Here is a 23729-nt window from a genome sequence, read left to right as displayed (position 1 = left end):
CGTCGCGATTAAAAACTCAATACTATACTGACTAATCAACTTACATTTGCTAAGGTTTAATAGGAGAAAAGGCTATTGAATACATCTTATTAGATTTCTAATTTACTTATCTATAACTTTCGCAAATATAAGTCTTGATGTAAATTTATTTCATAGAAACAAGTGATTTCCCGTGTTATATACTTTTTTTTACCACCGGCTACCCGCAAACGTCAAAAATTGTCAATACAAATTCAGTCTGAAATTTTTGTTGCTGTTTTTAGAATAGTGGAGTAGTACAATAACGTGCGTTTCTTTGTTTCCTTTGTATGGAGACTAGGTGTTAATCGACTGTTACGTGACCAGTGTTCTTGATGGTTTCGGGTGACGATTCAAATGGTCGTTTATCGCGTAAAACAACGAGGTCCCCGAACCGAAAGTCGAAGAAGGCTGATGCGGACCTAGCGAAGGGGTCTGCGTTGCGAAATGACCCGCCGCCTTCTGTTCACAAGAGGAACCTTTACGTTGTTTCTTTTCCCATTATTATACTTTTTAATGTTCTAAGATCATTGCTTTATCAGTTATTTATAGTGTTTAAGTATTTGTATTCGGCGTCTCATCGTTTTATGCGTAAACCGTGTAAGAATGGTGAATATAACCTAGAGGTGGTAGTGAAGGACGGAGCGGTGTCGACGGAGATCGCGGGCGAGATGGCGTACAGCCACAATGTGGGGCCGGGGGACCCACTGCTGGCCAAACAGAAACATCACCATCGGAAAGCTTTTGAGTACATATCAAAAGCTTTGAAGATTGATGAGGAGAATGAGGGTGAGTCAAATATATAAACTGTGTAATAGTTGTCTAATTAGATTTATATACAATTTTAGTGGGAGTGCTAAATCTAAACATTAAAAATAAAAGAAAATCTGAAATGTATCTTCAATGCTAAACATTTTTTAATCTACTTTAATAGAGTTAGCAAAAGTTTCTTATGGGTTGAAATATCTAATTAGTAATTACTCATCTCCTAGGTGGCCTAGATGGCAAAAAGCCAAAATCTGGCCTAAATATTTGGCCTAAAAAATGAAAATCTTTTCTTTTTATGTTGTTCCACTAAGCCCAGACAAATGCTATAGCAGAGCTCCCTAAACTCATTAAATACCATCTTAAAAAATGTTAACGACCTTAAAATTCAACTACTTTTATTCCTATTTATTATTAAGTGTTTTTATAATATGGATATAAAGCATTAAAACTTTTGAACCAAATACCTATTAATTTTAAGCCATTTTACTGTTACATACTTTAATGATAACCTACTACAAACTTATTATATCAAGTTTATTTAAACACACTTTAGTACCCTTTTCAACCTGAAAATTGAAATTAGCTAACTTATTAATGAATTCTAGTGACATGTATTAAAATTGTCATTTAACTGTATTCATCCCACATCATATCAGATTAGTGAAGAGAGTTATAATAAATACAATTTGAAAAACTCTCGTACACAGGTCAGAAAGAGCTAGCAATAGAACTCTATAAGAAGGGCATCTATGAACTGGAAAGAGGCATTGCTGTGGACTGCTGGGGCGGCCGCGGCGACGCCTGGCAGCGCGCGCAGCGGCTGCATGACAAGATGAAGACCAATCTCGGGATGGCTAAGGACAGGCTGCATTTTCTTGGTATGGAGGGAGGGAGGGTATTATTTCGTAGAGGAGCTGATTGTACTGGATTTGGGGTTATTTGTTATACTAGTGAGAGCTATAGTTTTTTCCTGCATTTGTAAAACATTCTGTCCCCATTCTTATTAAGTTGTTCATCATCATTCAATTTAAGAGCTGTAGGCTCTTGTCGGTGCAGCGTGATGAAGTTGTCTCCACCTTGGTCGATCCGAAGCCAGCCCTTTAGTATCCTGGTATGACACGGCCCCTGCCTGCTGCATGCATGCATGCAGAGAGATGAAAAGTATATACAGGCATTTGAAATGTGGTGTTGGCGAAGGATGGAGGGAATAAGTTGGACGGAAAAAGTTACCAATGAAGACATCCTAAAAAGAGTGAAGGAAAAGAGAAGTATAATGAACATTATTAAAAATAGAAGAGGAAAAATGATCGGCCACCTGCTACGACACGACCAATTCATCAGGAACATCATAGAAGGGAAAATAAACGGAAGGAGAGGTAGGGGAAGGCCAAGAAAAAGTTAATAAGTTGTTGTGATGTGAAATTACTTAAAAAAGTATTAAGGTTAAACCGTTAACCCGGTGTCAAATTGTACTGGTAACCATGGTAACTCCAGGTTTAACCGGTTAACCCTGGTTAGTGAAATGGTGCAAGTGGGCCCTAGTGAATTTATCTTTAGTAGTATTTAACTTGTCCTTTTTTCAAAAAATTTAAAAAAAAAGATTAAAAACAAATTGTTACCACAAATTGTTCTGCTTTCCTTCTATACTTTCCCAATTCTACTTCATTATTATTTCGAAATATTAAATAAACGTTACAAAACACATGTTCATAATGACCCCAAAACCCAGTATAATCAACTCCACCTGCTCAAATTCTCTATTATAATTTGAACTTGTCGTATTTGAACGCTTCTTATGTACAACGTGTTGTTATTGCATGGTAGCCTTATTTTACACACCACACATAATACAGTAGAACCTGGATAAATGGATAAATGCTAAGTTCTGGCAGACATATCTCACTCCAAACTACGTTGTAGCGCTACGGGCAAATGCGTCACCTAACATATTAGTCACAAAAACACGTGTCGCCTTACGGTTGCACTTGATATTAACAATATTTCAGTTCATAATAAAAAGCTCCAAATAAAGATACAATGTGCCAAAAATGTTTGGAATATAATTGTTTGCTAAACTATTTAAATTAATGTTAGCATTACTTGTGCCTAATTCCATTTATCCAAGTTCCACTGTAATACCAACTCTACCCTCCTACAAATAAGGTTAAAATTAGATATTTTCCCGAATAGCTAACCTAGTCGCGCTCAGTCAGTTGGGCGTCGAAGAGAGGAGCGACAAAGACAAAAAAGCGGAGTCCCCTGTTAAGAGGAGGCCTTTAGAAAAGGCTAAGACGACGTTACTCGCCCATACTGAAAGTAACAGTGGTCAAACGAAGGCAACGAGTGAAGGTAGAACACGAATATACCCGCTGCATTGTCACCGATAACATGCAAAAAGAGACTTAAATGTGTTGATGATAAGGATTAATTTTTAACAGCATCTTCTACAATTTCATTGCATGTGTTGAATACATCCAAAGGTGCGTCCAGATCCAGCAAATGCGCGCTATTTACGAATCGCTCACAGGTGCACGAATGGCACTCACGGCACATTTGACATGTGGAATTGTGGACGTACCTTTACATAAATTTAACATTAACTTACAAAGATGCATTAAATTTGGGATTGTTAAGGACTTCAGGACATTACTTTGTGTTACGAGTATTACGCTTGAACAATTAATAATATACCTTATTTTATTGCATAGAATAGCTTCAAACAAAAACATTTATGCTGTATGCTGCTTCTAAGTTATATGTATAAAACATAATTGACAATAACTTCCATTGAATTTTAAGCCTTTATAAGGCAGAGGGAATATTTTTTACCTGATTTTGAACTTCATTTCGAATTGATTGTTCAATTTTGCATAATTCCTGACCCCTTATGCCTTATAAATGGTTAAACCTTACCTCATGTCCTTAGCTCTCTTTTGCACCATCATTAAATTTAAAGGCGTCTCGCTTTTTCACCCTCAGTGCGACAAGGACGGGTTATCGGCGATAATGCGGACTAATGCTTAGCTTCGTTTGACGTAACCTACTGCAAAAAAACTAAATTTGTACACCCTAATTCTGAATAGAAGATTTTTCTAACTCGTGTGACGTTAACATTCACGTGTTTTTAAGAGGTAGTCAGAAACATATTTACAGTAATACTTTAAAGGCCTGTGCATACCGGATGCGTGCACCTGCGCATTGCAATATGCAGATCATTATGAGAGACGGCACACCACTTGCGTGACGTATGCGTGCTCGGCTTCAACATGTGCACGTCTACGCACACGCAGCCGGTGTGCTCTGGCCTTTAGAATAAAAATGGACTACCTCAACGTTTGTAAGCAAGAGAAAGCGACTCTCTCTCTCACATATATCCCATAACTACAAAACAATTGGCGTATATTTTATTTGCATGTGGGTTCACTGTGCTTGCTTTTTTTCTGTACGCGATTTATATGACACAAGCACAAGACGACATTACATAATTCCATCCTTGTATAGCAAAACCCAGTCCAGAACACGCAAACATCCGTATCTGTGCGTAGTAAAGACTATTTTTGTTTGGCCTAAGTGACATATTATCATGGTTCCGTTTGAAACATGTGGATGTCATTGACACAGATTTTAAGTTTTTTTTTTGCTTCACTTACGTTCTAATGACGCCCACTGCCCTTTGAATTTATCTCTAACACGACGTATGCGCAAAAGCGCAAGTCAAAAGACTTGAATGGACATACGTCTTGATGTAACTAACTGTTGTTTAATTTCATTGACTGCAAAAAAGCGTATGTGCTTAATTTCCTTTTGGACATACGGCGTTTTAGTGTAACTGGAGACGTTGCTAATAACACCTACTCAAAAAAATAGTTATTATTTAAGAATTATGTAATGACGTTTTGGTTACGCCTAGTTTAAAAGTGTGTATACAATTTGAGACCTTACATTCTAGACTTAAGGCTTAAATGTATACATAATATTGGACGTGGCTGTATTTGGCATACATTTGGTTTGCTGATTGTTTCTACAGATATTTAGTTTCAGTTGTAAATGATTTGCAAATCTGTCGGACAATAGACAAAAACAAAAGAAGTGATTTCGGAATTTTTTGTGGTCTAAAGTTTAATGTATTGTTTCATTTGTTATTTAAAATATTGAACTACGAACGTTTAGCTGGTAGGTAAATACGGGGTGAAGACATCTTAATAATAAATATTATTAACTGAAAATATAACTCTCGTGATACCTACTGTTGATACTCGGCCATTGAAATATTTAAAGTCGGTTGCAAGTTGCAACAAACCATTCGTCAACACAGTCCTAGCTCGATAAATGTTGCTTTTATTAAAAGTTAGAAATTTCTCTATGGGGTGATCATATTTAATGTTTGCTGATTTGTTGCTGATTGTGTGTGGTGACCACACTCTTTTGTCAGGCAATATTCTCCAGGTTTTAATCAGGTAGGAATGCTGGCATCAACTACATGACGCCGGGCTAAAAGTTAATATTCCTCGGAAGTTTTAGTAAGCGTTTCTCCCGACGCTATATCAGACACAGATCAAAAATTAAAGGGATCTTAGGGATAAAGTAACGACAAATCCCATGAAAAACATTACATAATATATGGTAAGACTATTCGCAAATAAAGCTCCTGTTGATCCTGTTGATTGTAGTGATAATCAACTTAGATGACGTGATCACTCATGTCTGAAATATTTTGATTGTAAATTTAGAAAAGCAACTTTTATTGGAATGTTTTCTATCCAGGCGAATGTTTATCGTTAAAACACTTTCGAGAGAACGACCACTAAAGCTATCGGCACTAAAGTTCAAACACGAATTTTATGTTTGCTATCCCGCAACAAAAATTCAAACGTCAAAAAAAGTTGAATAAGATATAAAAGATTTCGGCGCCATGTTGGCGATGTGTGGTGGTGATCAAATATGAATGTTAAGACAGTTCTCTCCTTGTGTCAGTAAATAGCTAAGCTAGATTAGGATAGGCTTTTTGACTAAACCGTGGGATCATCGTGATCGTCGTCATGAAATTCAAGTACAAATTATGTGTAAGTATAGACTTGTTTTCTAATCTTCTGACTTGTTATTGAGAATGGGAGTTTGGGCATTCAGCTATAATTAGTGTTAGCCGTCTTCCGAAATCGATAGCAATTTTCTTCAGAGAAACCCTCAAACCGTGAAGTATTGGGTTTCATTGGAAATCAATAGGTTATTTCTCTGGCCCTACAGAGCGGAAAGGTAGGGTGCGCCGATCTATGAACCGGCAGTCATTCGGAAATGTTCACGCTTCGGTGCTCCTGATCCCCTGGTATTTGGCCAGTCAATTATGGCAATTACTGACAGAAAAGGCTGCTGTGTGTTATGCTGATGTGTGCTACTCTAATCTAGTTCAAACTTCACTTAACAAACTGGACAGACTGCTCAACAACTGTATTAGGTTTATATTTTGTCTTCGGAAGTACGACCACGTATCAGCTTATCGTAAGCAGCTTAATTGGCTTCCTATTCGTGAGCGAAGATCTTTGAGACTGTTAGGTACACTTTACTCTCTTCTATTTGATCCCAATACACCAGAATATCTCAGATCCAAATTTAAATTTGTTACTGCTCGCCCTGGTGGTGTTCTCCGTCCCTCCCGTAGCCTTAAGCTTTCCATTCCCCCTCATCGCACTGGTTTCCTGACCAACTCCTATACTGTTCAGGCGACACGCCTGTGGAACGACCTTCCACTCAATATCAGAAAAGCTCAAAGTAAATTCACGTTCAAGCGTATGCTGCGCAAGCATTTGTCTGAAAGATGTAAGTAATGTTTCACAGTAGGTACATGTATAAGTATATATGTAGATATGTATGTAAGTGTATCATACAAAGTATATGTTTAAGTTTATGATTTAAATATAATAGGTATACTATAATTAGTATTTAATTTGTAAATAGTAGGTAGTGATATCGTTTAATTATTTCCAAATACAGTACAAAGCCTGCACCAACAAACGTCTCTTTTTGGCCCAGTGGTTGACTGGTAGAGAATGCCTTAAGGCATTAAGTCCACCATTTGTACTTATTTTATGTGCAATAAAGTATAAAATAAATAAATAAATAAATAAAAGGGCGTAGGCACAAACGATTTACCTATCTACTAACGTGACACTCTAAAGCTTAAGGTTTGCGAGTCAGTTAACAATGCGGAGCATGACTACGATGCGTACGTTTTTAAAAATACTCGTGTTAGAATATTTACCCTTTCACGGTGGAACCAGAGGGCCTACCGCGAACATCTTCGATCATTCAATAGTCTAGGTATTTACCTACCTACACAAGAGTGATAGAGGTAAATAGAGGACTAAGCGATCGAATTTGATTGAAAAAAAAAAAAAAAATTAAAAATGAAAAAAAGTTTATTGTGCAAATTTGAGTATACAATAAATCACGACCCTGTGTCCTGAGCTAGGAAACCCTGTGTTACAGGACCCAGTTTCGTTATACTAGTTTCTTAATCTAGGTATATATTGGTACAAATTGTACAGAGAGTTACTTTGAAACTTACAGATAGCTGTGCATACTTTAACATATATGTTGCTGCGTGTGAGCGAGTGTTTGTTTGTATGTATGTGTATTTGTGTGTGTGTGTGTGTGTGTGTGTGTGTGTGTGTGTGTGTGTGTGTGTGTGTGCGCGCGTGTGTGTGTTAGTGTGTAAAAATGCATACTAAAGTTTATAATAAGAGGATAATTATACTTCTTAATTTTTTTTTTTTTTTTTATAAAAATGTATAAAAAATTTAACATATGTGATGTGAATGTAATATATAAATATTTAATTATTTTAACACATATAGGAGGAATTCAGTGTCGTGGTAATCCAGTTGACTAAGCCACTTAGTTAGATACCGTTTGCTTAATTGATATATTCATGTTTGTTTGTACCACAAATATCATAATCATTGTTATAACTTTGAAAAAGGAGAATATTGGGCTGTATCACATACTGTATCCATAAAAACGACTGGCCCCTGAGACCCATTGTGAGCCAGATAGATTCACCCAAGAACATAGTACATTACGAAAACTTTAAAAGTGACCTTGCTCAAAAGGTTAGAAAATAGTCTTTTTGTTTTCCTTTGGGCTTGATTTTGGTCGCAGATCGACCAATCCTCCCATTCGTCCTCGCTAGTCATTCGGGAATGTTTACTCATTAGAACCCCTGCTCCCCTGAAGGTATTCCGGCTATTCCATTGTTTATATTAAATCAATTAGGAATCAAACGAACAACTGTAAGGGTGTATTAACTTTGAGCAACGAACATTCTTAGGTTCTTTTAGGACTGTGTCTCACTTTAGGCGATGTTGCGCTTGTCGATCTTATATCATTTGGAATAGAGTTGAATTTTGAAATACTACATATAGAAATGCAAATGCAACATGGAATCGTTGAGGTGCAGCGCCAACACCGAAATGGAATGGAATTTATCAACAGACACATACCATTTTCGATGACAGGTGTGGCTTGCAAGGCGGGAATGCTAATATTCAATAGAACGTTTATTTTAGCTTACAGTTCAACCAGCTTGATAAAAAGTTCTCTAGTCGACTAATCATTTTTACAGTACTAGTGCGATAATTAGCACATTACGTAACTATGTCAAAAAAATTAAGGGCCATATGTACTGTAAAACATTGTACGATACATGTGCGAATACGTAATTCGCAACTCGTGTCGATTTATGGCCACTCGTTACGAATTGCCTATTTTTCGCACTTGTATCGTAAATATCGTAATGTACTATTGTCTGTAAGTATCTATGTAATTATTGTTACCTACGAAACTTTGAGAAAAGCAACTCTCATGTAACTCGATAGCCAAAAAAATTGAGAATGGAGGATGAAATGTAGATATTGATTCGAGTCACTCGTGAATCAATAATTTAGTAAAGAATTTACGTTGTTATTATTATATACACAAATTTATTTTGATATTAGACCAAACGACAACCCCGACACATTGGCTATAATTTGCGTGACCGTGACAGTCACGCCGCCTGGCGCCTTTGGGACACATTAATTATGTGATAGTTGACATCAGACAAACGACAAGTCATTTAGTGTGCAACATCGTGGGCTGTAATCTATTTAACCCCAGTTACCATTTTCTTTTGTGGCATTTCAATAAGGCGCTATTATCATAGAGATGCAATGAGAAACGACACATACGACAACGTGGTATATTTTAGCTGAAAACGTCAGATTTCTGTTTTAATCCCTTCTCCTGTTATGTATGGGACATTCAAATACATGACGCAGACCTGACGGTATCTCCCGCAGGTGGTGTCATGGTAACATCTAAATCTTAGCACCCAAATTGATGACCATACATTTATTCAGCTGTTTTTGTTTCTAAGGCGACTCGTCCGAGACACGACAGCGTTTATAAATCCTTAATTTACTTCAATGTTCTTCGAAAATGAAATAGCTTAAAAGACTCGCATCAATGCCATAATTGTTACAAAACAATAATTCGAAAGTGAACTAGAACCCGTTATGGAAGTGTCAAAAATCAGTAATCAGGCTCACTTTCGATTTCAAGCACGTTATACTTTGACTCAAATTATCTGTCGTGTGCATATATTAGCAGAAAATCGTCCTAACTGTTAACTGTCAATTCGTAAACCTTATTGTAACGACATAAGGCCCACCAATGGTTAGATAAAAGTATTAGTCCATTTAAGTGATCATCTCGTTTGAACAAGACCGTGAGCGTAGCCTTTCCTTGTAAAAAATGCGTCGTGACCAAATATTTGCACGACTTCGTCTATTGTGCGATGGATAATGATTTGCCAGTGCAAAAACTTAGTTTTTTCACGAATTCATTGTAAAACACATTACATCTGCCAATAGCCCCGTTATCTTTCAAAACTAGAAGATTCGACTTTCATCTTTATAACAAACGATAGGTAATAGGTACGTCTTTTGACCAACTATTTTGCACTGACTTAGCAAGCGGCTGTATGGAAGTGACATAAACATAAAATTTACAGTAAAATATGGCGTTTGTAGTAGCTCAGTCAGTGCAGAATTAGCTTAGACGCATTCCATAAACTAAATTATAAAACACAATAAATAATCTGTAACTAACAGTATTGAAGTGCTTTACATCGTTAATATCCAATCTACAATATTTAATTATGTTTTCAATAACAAATTGATAACGCATTATTGACACCAGTGGCAGGCCGTAAGCTGACAACAGGCGGCCGGCGGCTGCCCAGCGGCTCCGGGCCTTTAATGAAGTCCCAGACATTACCACGATCCATGGGTCGGTCGTCGTCTCAACCAAACAGCTCAACATATACCCGATATCCGGTGAAACCTGCCTCAACACCGCCTGCAGTGAAGAGGCAGTTATCGGTGAGTCCCAGATCCTATCTAACATATATGTGTTACTGTGTCGTATTATCTATTTATCTAAGTAGATGAGACATTTAGTGAAATATTAGAAACCTTCTGCCTATGTGTACAAGTCCCATCAATCAAACAGCTCAACATATACCCGGTATCTTGCCTCAACACCGCCTGCAGTGAAGCGGCAGTTATCAGTGAGTCCCTCTTTGTGAGATACTAGACATCATAGTTTAGGACATTTTGTGAGTTACTAGACACCGGTGAAACTTGCCTCAACGCCACCTGCAGTTAAGCGAGTGAGAAGTCATTGGCGAGTTCCAAATACCATAAAGTAAGAAAGAAAATACTATGGGACGACTTACACAAATCAATCTAGTCCCGTAGTAAGCTCGACAAGATTTGTGATTTGGGTTCTTGATGAAAATTAATTAATTACGTAGAAAACATCATCTACTCAAGAACGAATATCGGTGCTCTTCCGTATTATTCGTATATTACATTATCTACACAGCTCCTAAAGATGGCACTATACATAAGTATGTTGTTCAACATAAATATAAATAAATATCGACGGAGTCGACCAAACATTTATTAAGACTACGAGTACTCACAATATAATGGATTTTATCACTTAGATAATAAGTATAATTTTTAAATGCACCTCACAATATCTCTTAGCTATCTTCTTTAGACATGTAATAACATTGACTTAAAATACGTGTAATATGCATATTCTCATTTATCTTAATATTTCATATTCCAACCTGACCTTCGACATTTCATACTCCAATCTGTCAAAGTGGTGACTTAAGCTTAATAATTTTAATAACAGCCAGACCATAAGACTCACATTGCACCTCATCCATTAACATCACGTTCTCTCTATTTACTAACGCCAGAGCGCGTACCAGGTCCCAGTCAACGGATCCCCAGTACGGCGCGCCTTGGGCTTTAACCGATGGACCCTGACTAAACTATAATCACCCATAATAACAACTAGACCATAAGACTCACATTGCACCTCATCCATTAACTTCACGTTCTCTCTATTTACTAACGCCAGAGCGCGTATCAGGTCCCAGTCAACGGATCCCCAGTACGGCGCGCAGTGAGCTTTAACCGAGGGACTCTTGACTAAACTATTACCACCCTTAATAACAGCTAGACCATAAGACTCACATTGCACCTCATCCATTAACATCACGTTCTCTCTATTTACTAACGCCAGAGCGCGTATCAGGTCCCAGTCAACGGATCCCCAGTACGGCGCGCAGTGGGATCCAACCGAGGGACTCCGACACGAAGTCGGACACCGCAGCAGACGCTCACGGTCCGGGGCGTGGATCCGAAGCTGGTGCAACTGATACTGGATGAAATTGTGGAGGGAGGGCCGAAGGTGCAGTGGGATGACATCGCTGGGCAGGAGGTGAGTTCGATTTATAAATGTGCCGTTTTCAATCAAAAGGGTACTTATTGTCGCTTGTCAATACGGCGCTATTTCCTTAAAGCTTCAATTTAAGATCAACCTTATCGACAACCGACAATGTGGTACCTTTTAGTTGAGAACGTCACAAATGATGGATAGACAATAAATAAATATAAATAAATAAATATTATAGGACATTCTTACACAGATTGACTAAGTCCCACGGTAAGCCCAAGGAGGCTTGTGTTATGGGCACTCAGACAACGATATATATAATATATAAATACTTAAATACATAGAAAACACCCATGACTCAGGAGCAAATATCTGTGCTCATCACACAAATAAATGCCCTTACCGGGATTCGAACCCAGGACCATCGGCTTCACAGGCAGGGTCACTACCCACTAGGCCAGGCCGGTCGTCAAACAAGACAATAGTTCAATAAATGGGAAATTTGTAAAAGTTAGTTAAATGCTAGAGCTGAATATCAGGTGAACTTGGGTCTTGGGTCATATTTGCTTGATTTTTTTGCAAATTTTAACTAATAAAATTTATGTTACGGGACTATTCGAAATTTTACCCTTTTCTCTTTTTATTGTTTCCACTAAATATTATTTTCCCCTATTTGGAACTCAAAATTGTTAAGGGAACTCTATCAAACAAATTTTCATCTTTATGTTTATTGTTAAAGGTGAATCCGTATTTATTGTACGAGTGTGTGTGTGTGTGTATGTGAATGCAACTATAAGTTTTATCACAGCCAGGATACACACTCTTCACAGTAAATTTTAAATTCACACGAAACCTACCCTTTTACCTTCTTTAGTTCATTTTTCTTCTCGAATCTTGCCTTTACAGATCATAAATTTTACTTTATAGGCAGCAAAGCAAGCGCTTCAAGAAATGGTAGTGTTGCCTTCTCTAAGGCCAGAACTATTCACGGGCCTCCGGTCGCCGGCCAAAGGGTTACTGTTGTTCGGACCTCCGGGGAATGGTAAGAAAAATTATTTCACAGGAAAAACATTTGGACAACTTTAACACAACTACGGTTTTTATCCTAAATATAATGCTGCCTAATATATTGCCTGTCAGACTCGCCATTTATACGAGTATTACGTTTACATTACGTTTAGTATTTTTACGTTTTAACGTATAGATTAACACGTGCACGTTGGCAATCCTATAAGTTTCCACTTTTGTATCGTGGAGAAAACAGACAAAAAAAAACGCAGAACGAAGCGTGAAAAATATGGGCATCAGCTCCGCACTGGCACGCACACAGCTAATTTCCATTTCCCTGATAATAAAGTGAGTAAAGTGACACTAACAACATTTTCAACCATTTTTTTTTTTTTTAGGGAAAACCCTACTCGCCCGATGTGTGGCCGCAGAATGCTCAGCCACATTCTTCTCTATATCAGCCGCCACTCTCACCAGCAAGTACGTGGGCGATGGAGAGAAAATGGTGCGAGCGCTGTTTCAAGTGGCCAGGGAATTACAGGTAACAACAGACCATAGATCTTATGTCATTGCAATAAGGTTTAAATATTTGCATTCTTGTAACTTCGCATTTTATTTAATTCAATTCAAATTACTTACATGGTTATCGATAAAAGGTTAATCGATATCTTATTATGTTAAGCCCTCCGTTTTGTCAGAAACGATCTAGGTCTAAACTAATCTATGTGCTAAAACTATCAATCGATCAAAGATATCGACTGGAGTATTACCACTATCCAGAAATTCTCGTGGCTTATTGCTCATTACTCGCTTTCAACTTTTAACACTGTCCCACTTTCTTTCATTCCTACAATATTTAAAAAAAAAAGTGCCTAATCATCCCTATTAGGCACTTTTTTTTGACATGAATCGGGAATATATAAAATGTTATGTTTTTACCATAGCAGGGAATATTAGAATGATGAAAATCATATTTTGTAAGTGTAAATATGCGTAATAAATTAATTAAAAATAATTAGAAGTATTTAAAATAATGCCCAGCATCACGTGACTGCAAACGGAAATCGGAGCGCGTGACGTCACGGTATGAGAAACACGCACAGACAAGTTGTCAAACGGTGGTCCTCTGGCACTGACAGCAGTTTGTTTATCACATCGTTACGTCATCCAGATCACGTAGCAGCTTGGAGCATTTTTGCGCGAAATTTAAACACTAAACTAATCAGTCGATTTTTTTATTAAAAATATATATATATATATATATATAATGTTTTTTTTTTGCAATAATTACGTGTCTATCTATAAAATAAAAACAGTTCAAAAAAATTGTCAACATCCCTATTTCTTGCTTTATTTTTTCAGCCCTCAATAATATTCGTGGACGAGGTAGACTCGCTGCTCTGTGAACGGTCATCGAGCGAGCACGAAGCCTCGCGACGGCTCAAGACGGAGTTCCTCGTGGAGTTCGACGGTCTGCCAGCCGCAGGCGCCGACCGGCTCATTGTGATGGCCGCTACTAATAGACCGCATGAAATAGATGAAGCCGCGCTCAGGTACTGTTAACAGTGAACCTTATTGCTTCGAGATAAGGTCTACAATGTTCACGGTCCCCAATACTCCTGGACGAGGTAGACTCGCTGCTCTGCGAGCGGTCGTCGAGCGAGCACGAAGCCTCGCGGCGGCTCAAGACGCGAGTTCCTCGTGGAGTTGGACGGTCTGCCAGCCGCGGGTGCCGACCGGCGGAATAGACCGCATGAAAATACAGCGAAGTTAAGTTTTTCATACAAAACTTGTTTTTGCTCCATTTCGTTTGTTTTATAAACTGGAACTAATTACAAACCTATCGTAGTTTAAAATGAGAACGAAACTCCGTTTGTATGGGAAGGTGAAATTCGGCCGAGCTTGCCGGGGACTTTTAACTCATTAGTCTTGATACTCGATAATAATATTTCCCGATTCTTTCAGACGTTTCCCCAAGCGAGTGTACGTCTCACTCCCCGACGTACGGACGCGCGACCAGCTGCTTCGCGGGGTCCTAGCGCGGGGTTCAGCAGCGGCGGCGCTGACGCCCGAGGAGCTGTCCCGACTAGCGGCGCTCACGGACGGGTACTCGGGGAGCGACCTCACCGCGCTGTGCCGGGACGCCGCGCTGCAGCCCATCAGAGGTGAGCTGGCTGCCGAGCTGTGGGCGAGACTGGACCTAGATGTTAGCGAAGACCTATGTAACTCCGTATAAGATGAATACCGGCCAAAAAAAAACGTGCCTCGGAAATCAAGAAAAATTAATTCTCGGACAAATGGCGCCTCCACCTTTTACCTATTCTCGGCTAGATGGCGTTGACGTTTTGTTTGTTATTTAACAATTTTAACACATAAAGTTTGTCCCCAGAACTTGACCCTGAGGAGGTGAAATGCTTGGACCTGTCGCTAGTGCGGCCAATCACGTTCCAGGACTTCATGGACGCGTTGAAACGGATCCGTCCGTCCGTGTCGCCGCACAGCCTAGTGGGGTACGAGAAGTGGTCCGTGCAATATGGAGATCTCGGGCTATGAACCGATACAGGTAAATTGAACCTTAGTGCCTTATGATAAGTCTGAATTTCGGTATAACATGGACGCGTTGAAACGGATCCGTCCGTCCGTGTCCCCACACAGCTTAGTCGGGAACGAGAAGTGGTCCGTGCAATATGGAGATCTCGGGCTGTAAACCAATACAGGTAAATTGAACCTTAGAGCCTTATGATAAGTCCGAATTTCGGTATAACATGGACGCGTTGAGACGGATCCGTCCGTCCGTGTCGCTGCACAGCCTAGTAGGGTACGAGAAGTGGTCCGTGCAATATGGAGATCTCAGGCTATGAACCAATACAGGTAAATAAAACTATATCCTAAGAGTAATTGTTCTTTATTTCCTCTAAATAAGGTTGAATTTCGTATGTGATGGTCCGTCCGTCCGTTTCGCCGCACAGCCTAGTGGGGTACGAGAAGTGGTCCGTGTAATATGGGGATCTCGGGCTATGAACCAAAATTAAAACCATATCTACGGCGTTTTGTACACATATTTTGATATCCGAATTTAAATTATCGTGAGACATACTAACTTTAAACTATTTTTGCGGTTTCACTCACGTACTTTGATATCCGTGACCACAGCTGGTGCAAGCCAGTTGAAACGTCGGATATAAGGTAAAGTAATTAAATTTAATCGCAGTAGGACCCACTAATATCATTAAATACATATTGAAATGCATCCGGCCGTCCGTATCGCACTCAGTTTTTTATTTCAAAAATTGTAATTTCGTTAACAGACACCTCCGCTAAATTAATAAATAATGAAATAATATTTTATTTTAGGTATTGTCAAGGTTGAATAAACAAAGGGTGAGTCAGTAATTGTAAGCAAGTACGAGACAACACTACGCTCAAATATTAAACTTTCCACTCGAATATTCCCTCATAGTTCTATTGACGTTTTATGTTTATTCTGAATGTCATCTAGTCAGATTTCAACTGTCACTGACATGTTTTAAACGTGTATAGAAATAATGTCGTTTAGGCCCTTTTATAATTCACTTTAACACAAGGACTGTTGTTTGAAATAATAATATTTGTACTGGAGTCCCACGGGTCTCAATTTGTCAGAAAAGCGACCTTGATGTTTACAATTTAATTTTTATTGTCATTTGTGACGCTAAGATATCGCGTCCGTGGGACTCAAGGGAGCTACATTAAAAAAATGATCCAAATTTATTACCTGGAGATTTTTTTTTACCTTGAGGCTCGAGCTATTGGCTTATTTGACGGTTTTCATATGTAAAATAGTTGAAATATTTGGACTCACGAAAGGTCACGTTTACGCGTCGCAAGTAGCCAATATAATTTGTTAAATTGGTTTTGTTTTTAAAACATAGAAGAACAAGTGTTACGAGTTTAATGTGACGCTGAAAGGGCTTAAAAGACTAATTAAGACATTTATACCAATCCTCAAATATACTTGCCATTAAAACTGTCGAATAAAACGCAACTGTGGGGTTAGCTTGTACCATTCTCGTAGGAAGAAATGGGAAAACGAATTTTAGTATGGTGAATATAAGACATCTTCTTGAGTGACTTTGGATTTCATTAAATGCATAAAAAATGATGTGTAAAATAAAGTTTCTCGTTGTAGTATGGAAAAAATAATGTATCAAAGTTGTAAATGTGTTGTTTTGAAAGTGTAATATTTTTAAACGGTACTTGCTATCCTTACAGTTTTATATTAAGTCTTAAAAAGTATTATGGTGCAAGTGAAAAAAAAAACTTTACAATTATGAGACGTAAATGTATTTTTCCCAATTTTTACAACTAGCAACACTGTCAATGTTGTAACCTACTATAATATTAATGAAATATTGAAAACTTTACTGAGGTGTATAATTTTTAGCACCAATTAATAAGGTGTTTTATACGTACATATTTAAAATGTACAGTCTAGTATTTAATTTCCGTACCATTTCGTACCTTGTCACAGTTACAATCAATATGAAAGTCGCTATAGACCTCATACTATTGTCACTGTGACAAGGTACGGAAATTGAATTCCGTACAGTCAACATCAGAAGTAGCTGGGTGAGGTGTACATTATATTTCCAAAACTTTATTGTTTAGAGAACAAAAGTTTGTGGAAATCATTTTGGATACTTCGCTCGCTCAACTACTTTTGGAGCTTACAGTACAAATTGTACAACTATGAAAAATGTTTGGCGATTAAATGATACTATTTTTTGCCCTCAGAAAAGTTTTTAGTATTACCCTAAACAGCTTTCAATGTTATTCGATATATATAACGCTTACTACCACGGGCTTTATTAGCCCGCAGCCCGTCCAGTCGAAGGAAATGGTGTCTAACGCAATGGGAAGAAGGTATATTTTTAAATACTCCGGTTCGGCTTTTTTGACTAGGTTGCGGCATTCGACTTAAGGGCTTGTATTCAAATTTCTAAATAATAAGGCTGTGTATAGACGAGATGAAGTTAGCCAAGTTTTTTACTAAATATACCATAGACGACAACTTTTGATGAGCTTAATTGAATAAGAATTTGTGGCATTAAGAAGTTGGCTTTTTGACAATATGACTAGCTAACACAAAACAATTTGTCTATGACGAATGCTCGATTAAGTTGCGCTTAAAATTGATAGTGATAACAAATCTAATTGCTACAAAATACAGTGGTGAATGTCGATATTAATCCATACAACAGCCGAATTTATATTTACAATATCGTGTTCAACCCCATAGTAAGGGCCAGTTGCACCAACCACACTTAACAGACTGATCAACATAACTCAACAGAGTACTATGAAAATTCCCATACAATAATATTTTGCGAACGCTTTAAAGGTGGCTGACGGTTTGTTTCAACCGACCCTAAAAGTAGTTACTACCTTCAACTACATATTCAATGTCCCAATGCCTACGACGCCATTTTGCATTTTTTAAGAAGTTACTTTTTACGTCACGAATTCTTGTTTGACTACTTCCGCACATCTATTAGTTTAGTTGTCTATGATTAAAAAACTACAAACGATTTTAAACCTTATAGTTTGAAAATATAATCCGTTATTGCTTATACCGATGAACAAATAATGAAATCATTGTACAAAATATGTTTACCATTTTATTACGTAGAACCTTTATGTATATCTAGGTATGTAATGTATATGTTGCAAATTAGTAGTACGTAGCTGGTAATGTTTTTAAATTATTTATATACGGTTATTTGGTAAATGTACTAACACGATTAAAATTGTATAGATATAGCTTTTCCGTCAAATATTTATGGTATTCTCAATTGTTAGGACAGCTTATAAAATTTGAATTTATTTGTTGATTACTTAGCTTATTAAATTTGGTAAGTATCTATAATGGGAAAATTGTAGGGTAGCGGCACTGTCTGTATATAATTCTGAGATTCTGACGATAAACACTTGATGACTCTTAATTATAAATAAACCGTAATTACCTATAAATACTGAACTAGACTACTTCAATTCAATTGTCGACCTAATGCTTATAAGACAAGGTTTAAATTCGAATGACAAGTATACAAACGGCTTCCACTACATTCTAATACAAACAGTGCCAGTACTAATGTTTACAACATTTTAAATGCACCTACCAATTTACGTTACGCTGTAATTCTTATGAGTAGATATGTCGACGTCATAAACCACAAATAGTTTGCTAGTAAGTGCCATTATTTTTCATGGCAAGCTATGGTACGTATTTGTGGTTTAAGCTGTTGATTTACTAACGAGTAGCCTTCGACTTAGCCACGCATATAGTGAGTTGCTCAAATATATCGGTTTCGAGCGAACCGGGCTGTCGTACGTGGTAATTCCGGTAGATAGTGTAAAAATCAATCAATTAACGGTTTTAATGATGAAAAAATTAAAAGAAACGTTTGTTTGCACTACAATTAAAGGTTTACATTGATAAATTTGTATGCTAAAAGTCACACGTGTTTACAATAGTTTTCACTAAGATGCACAAATTATACAATAACTTGCAAGTTGACAACATACCGCATTGAAGTTCAGCAAATTTTATTTTATGAATAATATAATCCAATATAATCTAATCTTATACTTATGTATAATAAAATGTTAAAATGCGTTTACTGGTAACGATTATGTAATCGAATGTTACGTTTAAGTTCAATCTTAAATCTTTGAGATGTTTTCGATGATTATTTAAGTACTTTCCTTTTATCGTCAATGGCATTTTGTTGATTTTCTTTGTTATTGATTGGTATGCTTTGACGTTTACTTGCCAAAAATTACTAATATCGACCGAGGAATTACTACGTAAGATGACCCGTTGAATATAATATTTTCATAATTTCCATAATAGTTTGTTACAATACAACGTGACGATATCAACTGGACCACGCTTAGTGTAGTGCCATAGCGTCACTATCTGGTGCAAGATGTAGAATGCATTCATTTCGTATACTTCTTAATGTATTTACAAGTAGATGGCAATTCGGTTATGAAATAAGGCGTAAATGTCGTTTAAATGTGCCAATTTAATGATCTATCGTGATGTTTAAAATGCGTAAATTCACCGTTCGTTCGTACAAAAACATCTACGACCAAAACGGATTGCAAACACATCTGCAGCCGTAGCACGGTCGCATTTTTATCACCTGTCACCATGCCTGTCACGTTCTAAGAAGTATGTAAGTGCAAAAGTGACAGGCATAGTGACAGGCGATAAAAATGGAACCATGCTGCCACCGCTGAGTCGACATCAAACATAATATGTTTACACAGTCGCCTTATTATAGTTATTATAAAGGAAAGGTGCAAAAGCGTAAACATATCTTTGACGTCAACTGTACACAGCTTGACTGGTAGAGAATTTCAAATAAATACGTCGAGTTCCTCAGTTATTAATGCATAATCGCTTCAAAGCCAAGGTTTTAAAGTATTCTGCATAAGTACAGTCGCCATCAGATATATCGGAGCGGCCGAGGTGCTCAAAGATATCGGAGCACGCACTCTAACGCCTTGACAATAGAGGCGTGTTCAGATATTTGTGAGCACCTTGGCCGCTCGGATATATCTGATGGCGACTGTACTAAAGAAAATGTACAATATAAGAATGCGAATCTTTCTGGCATTTTCGAAAATATCATAAGAAAATTACGCCTTATTTGCATCAGAATTGTGGTATTAATAAAAATTCTTCGGTGCACTATAAGGCTGTTTCTCCACTAAATACCTACAAATGAAAACTCAGAAAATTAATTAATTATAATAAAGGCGTGTTTACATTGAATTGGTTTAAATTTAGTAAGGTGGGGGCAGTTACTGTACTGTTGAGTTTGGATACCTTTACATATACAATCTCTGTCTTGAGAAACGCAGGGGGGGCTAGCCAAAATGACAATCGTTTGCAGAAAACAAAACGAATCGCTAGGATAAACGTAAGTAATGAATGGGAATAAGTTTCATTTCGTTTTCTGCAAATGAGTGTCATCTTGGCTAGCATGATCGACCTATGAAACCTATACCGCAAATTATAAGAATCCCAAGGGTCTCTAGTGGAGAACCGGCATTTGCCCGAAATAATATAAAATATTTTATTATCTCTAGCTACTAACAAATTTCCTAACAAGACAGCGACATAGCAACTTAGTGCTGTTTAAATGTAGTAGTTATATTTTTACGGTAGCATATATTTACATTTAAATTATAGATCATTCTGTACCTTTGGCGTGTATGACGGCGTGATATAGACCTTACGTCTTGTTGTGAGAGTTGAAAATACTTTGACGCCAAACGTATTAGAACAGCAGTATATTAGGCAACACATAATGAAGCGGACATTAGTGCTAACTCCTACCATTCCTAGACATAGACGTAGTGACATAGCGATAGCTCTTTAGATAGATTAATTTTAGTTTTTTATAAAGCGGGGTCATATTTTGAGCTATCCAGTGTACACATCTGGCTTAAATATCTTAAGGACCTTTTGCTCAGAAGTCCCTTAAAACTGAGTGAATAATCATGTACCTTACCTTACACAGTATAACAGACAAACCGTGTTTTAAATCTGGCTTCCTTCCGTTTATGGTTTGTCATAAAGGAATTTGTTTCAGACGTTAGGATCTGTTCTGCGTCTGCAAACAATAAGCTGTCAGATCGTGTAGAAAAAACCTTTAATTTAATTAGTGTACATACCCCGCTTAACGCGATTGTTTGATGAAAATTTGGGCGAGTGTGCAAATGCCCTATAATTGTGATTTTAACTCGTTTTAGGAATCGGTTGTTTCTTTTTTAGACGACGTTCGTGATTTAAATTTGTTTGAATCTGTTGATTGTGACTATCGAAGTTAAATAAACTGATATTTGTTTGATTATATTTATTATTGAATTAATATTTATTAGCGAATAGAGTTCTGTGTATCACGTTATCGAAATTATAAAGCAAAAGGTAAAATCAATTTTATCTTACGGTATGTATGTACGAGTAAGTGCGCTTATTCTTTGTCAACAAGGTGCTTTTGAACCCTTGACACCATTGTGGTCACAAAGTTATATCAAACATGTTTATAGTTAGAAACAAAATATCGACTTGTAATTGTCCAGTTACCTATAAGGGCATTCCACAAAAACGTCTGCTTTGTCGGGGACTTGACGCGTATGTCAGCTTCTTTAATAACCTGGAGAAATCTGTATTAACATCGAATTTAAAGCTAAAGTTATCAAACGTTATTATGCCAAATGAGTCGCTTAACTTCAAACTCGGGTAAATCCATCTGTCAGATTATGTGAATTTGGTATTAAGAAGAGGTAATATAGTAGATATTTGCTGAGAGGGTCGAATGGATTTACCAGTTTGAAGTTAAGCGACACAAATATCGGCTTCTTAATTCTATCAGAAGTGTCAAAAAAACCACGTACCCGACACTTTTCTGGAATGCCCGTATAGTCCGGTTGGCCGACCATTTCAGGACTAAAAAGGACGCAAATTTGGAAATTTTTGGTATGCAAGGTCAACTAAGATAAGATTTTGAAATTTGGCCCTTTGTTAGTGATATACGTGGTTGGCAAGAATATCAGAGATTGCGCGCGGCCTCTGTAACCTATCATTTTCCTCTGAAACATTTATTTAAACGAGCTTGCTTACAGGGCTATTGGATTAATTACGATATACTAATATAAATGTACTGATTCCCATATCTTAAACGTATCGCTGTGATACTTGGGAGTCCACTTTCGCATTTTTGTTTTACGCACATTTTTTATAATGATAATGATAATTTTAAAGTCAATTTTGCTTCTGCAAAATGCGCTTAGATCCTGGCTGGTACACCGTTAAAAATCTATTAATTTTAAATATTGTTTATTAACGGGTATTAATTATTTATATAATTATTTGTATTTTAATTCAATAAAATTATGTGAAAGTATGTTCTGATCTGACATGTAATAATGTTTTTTTAGTTTTTATTTAAATGTAAGTATTGACCAAGTAATTAGTCAAAAGTGGCAATGAATACAAAGTTAAGAAAGTTTAGCCATCCCTCTTTCACTTGGCAAATATTCGTAAAGAGTGTAGTTAAATATTTTCAACCAGTATGTCATATGCACCTTTTGACTGGCGAAATAATAATTTGCAACGGTGTTACTGGCCAGAAATTTTTTCATCACCCTTGCTTGTAAGATGTATTGCGACGTATGCGTAGAGGGAGTAACAACTGGACTTACTCCCAAAGGCGTTTATTATAATTTCGTCAAGAAGTCCATTTTTTTTTGTTATCAAGCAACCTATAAAAAACTAAACATGTGACTTGTGGTTATAAAAGTTCAATCAGACTAAATTAATGCCTGTCTTAAAGATTTTTTACACATTTTATGAACGTATGAACAAAATATTTATCAGTACGGTTTTTACTCACTATTATTTTTAGTCGCTTTTGGCGACATGTTTCGGATTCTTTGGGAATCCATCCTCAGGCACGAGTGTCCGCGGCGGTTGTTCGTCGTGCACTGCCCGCGCCCGCCACCCACAACCACCGCCGCGGACACTCGTGCCTGAGGATGGATTCCCAAAGAATCCGAAACATGTCGCCAAAAGCGACTAAAAATAATAGTGAGTAAAAACCGTACTGATAAATATTTTGAAATATGTCTCACGATAGTTTAAGTGCGAACGTATGAACACTTCTTAACGAGGTGACTCAGGTGACGTACCAATATTTGCCAATTTTGTTTTAAATATTTCCTCGCAAGTGTGATGAAACACATTGTGCGTAACCTCGTTGCACAATGTCTCGTTATTTACTGAAACTTATCATATTTTATTACATAAGTGTAATCGACTGATTGTTACCTTTATCAACAATTCCTGATGTTTAAGGCTTTTTTACTCCTTGTGTTTTTAAAGTATAGGTTAAATGAAATTCAAGATTGTGAATGATGCTTTATTGTGCTCGATTAGGATATATTAAGGAAAAATAACAGTGTTTTTTTTTTCATACGCTTATTGATACTTAGCTTTTTATTTTATGTACGCACGCATTTGTACGTGTGACTTTATTCAATCTAATAATATCTGTGTTATTGGTCGTGGTAGCAATTTATTAATTAAGATT

The 23729-nt window shown here is 37.2% G+C and overlaps 1 protein-coding gene across 5 annotated transcripts; it reads left to right on the top strand.

Moving 5' to 3' along the window:
- Nucleotides 1–221: 221 nt before the first annotated feature.
- Nucleotides 222–23027, top strand: LOC134748472 (spastin). 5 transcript variants are annotated; one of them, XR_010128413.1, is made up of 11 exons: nucleotides 222–807; nucleotides 1494–1664; nucleotides 2977–3135; nucleotides 10021–10202; nucleotides 11437–11622; nucleotides 12505–12619; nucleotides 12984–13126; nucleotides 13948–14138; nucleotides 14551–14750; nucleotides 14975–15302; nucleotides 15940–23027. XR_010128413.1 is itself a non-coding variant. In XM_063683273.1 (11 exons), the coding sequence occupies exons 1-10, from the start codon at nucleotides 354–356 to the stop codon at nucleotides 15136–15138; spliced, it is 1977 nt and encodes a 658-aa protein (XP_063539343.1). In that variant the 5' UTR covers nucleotides 222–353; the 3' UTR covers nucleotides 15139–15148; nucleotides 15940–23027. The 5 variants fall into 5 exon arrangements, 1 of the variants encoding a protein (XP_063539343.1); XR_010128412.1 differs by having other exon boundaries at nucleotides 11425–11622; XM_063683273.1 differs by having other exon boundaries at nucleotides 11425–11622; nucleotides 14975–15148.
- The last annotated feature ends 702 nt before the right edge of the window (nucleotides 23028–23729 follow it).

The sequence above is a fragment of the Cydia strobilella genome, chromosome 16, assembly GCF_947568885.1.
Source record: "Cydia strobilella chromosome 16, ilCydStro3.1, whole genome shotgun sequence".
Taxonomy (NCBI): Eukaryota; Metazoa; Arthropoda; class Insecta; order Lepidoptera; family Tortricidae; genus Cydia; species Cydia strobilella.
The sequence above is the reverse complement of the archived record's forward strand: the minus strand, read 5'-3'. Positions and strand labels throughout refer to the sequence as shown.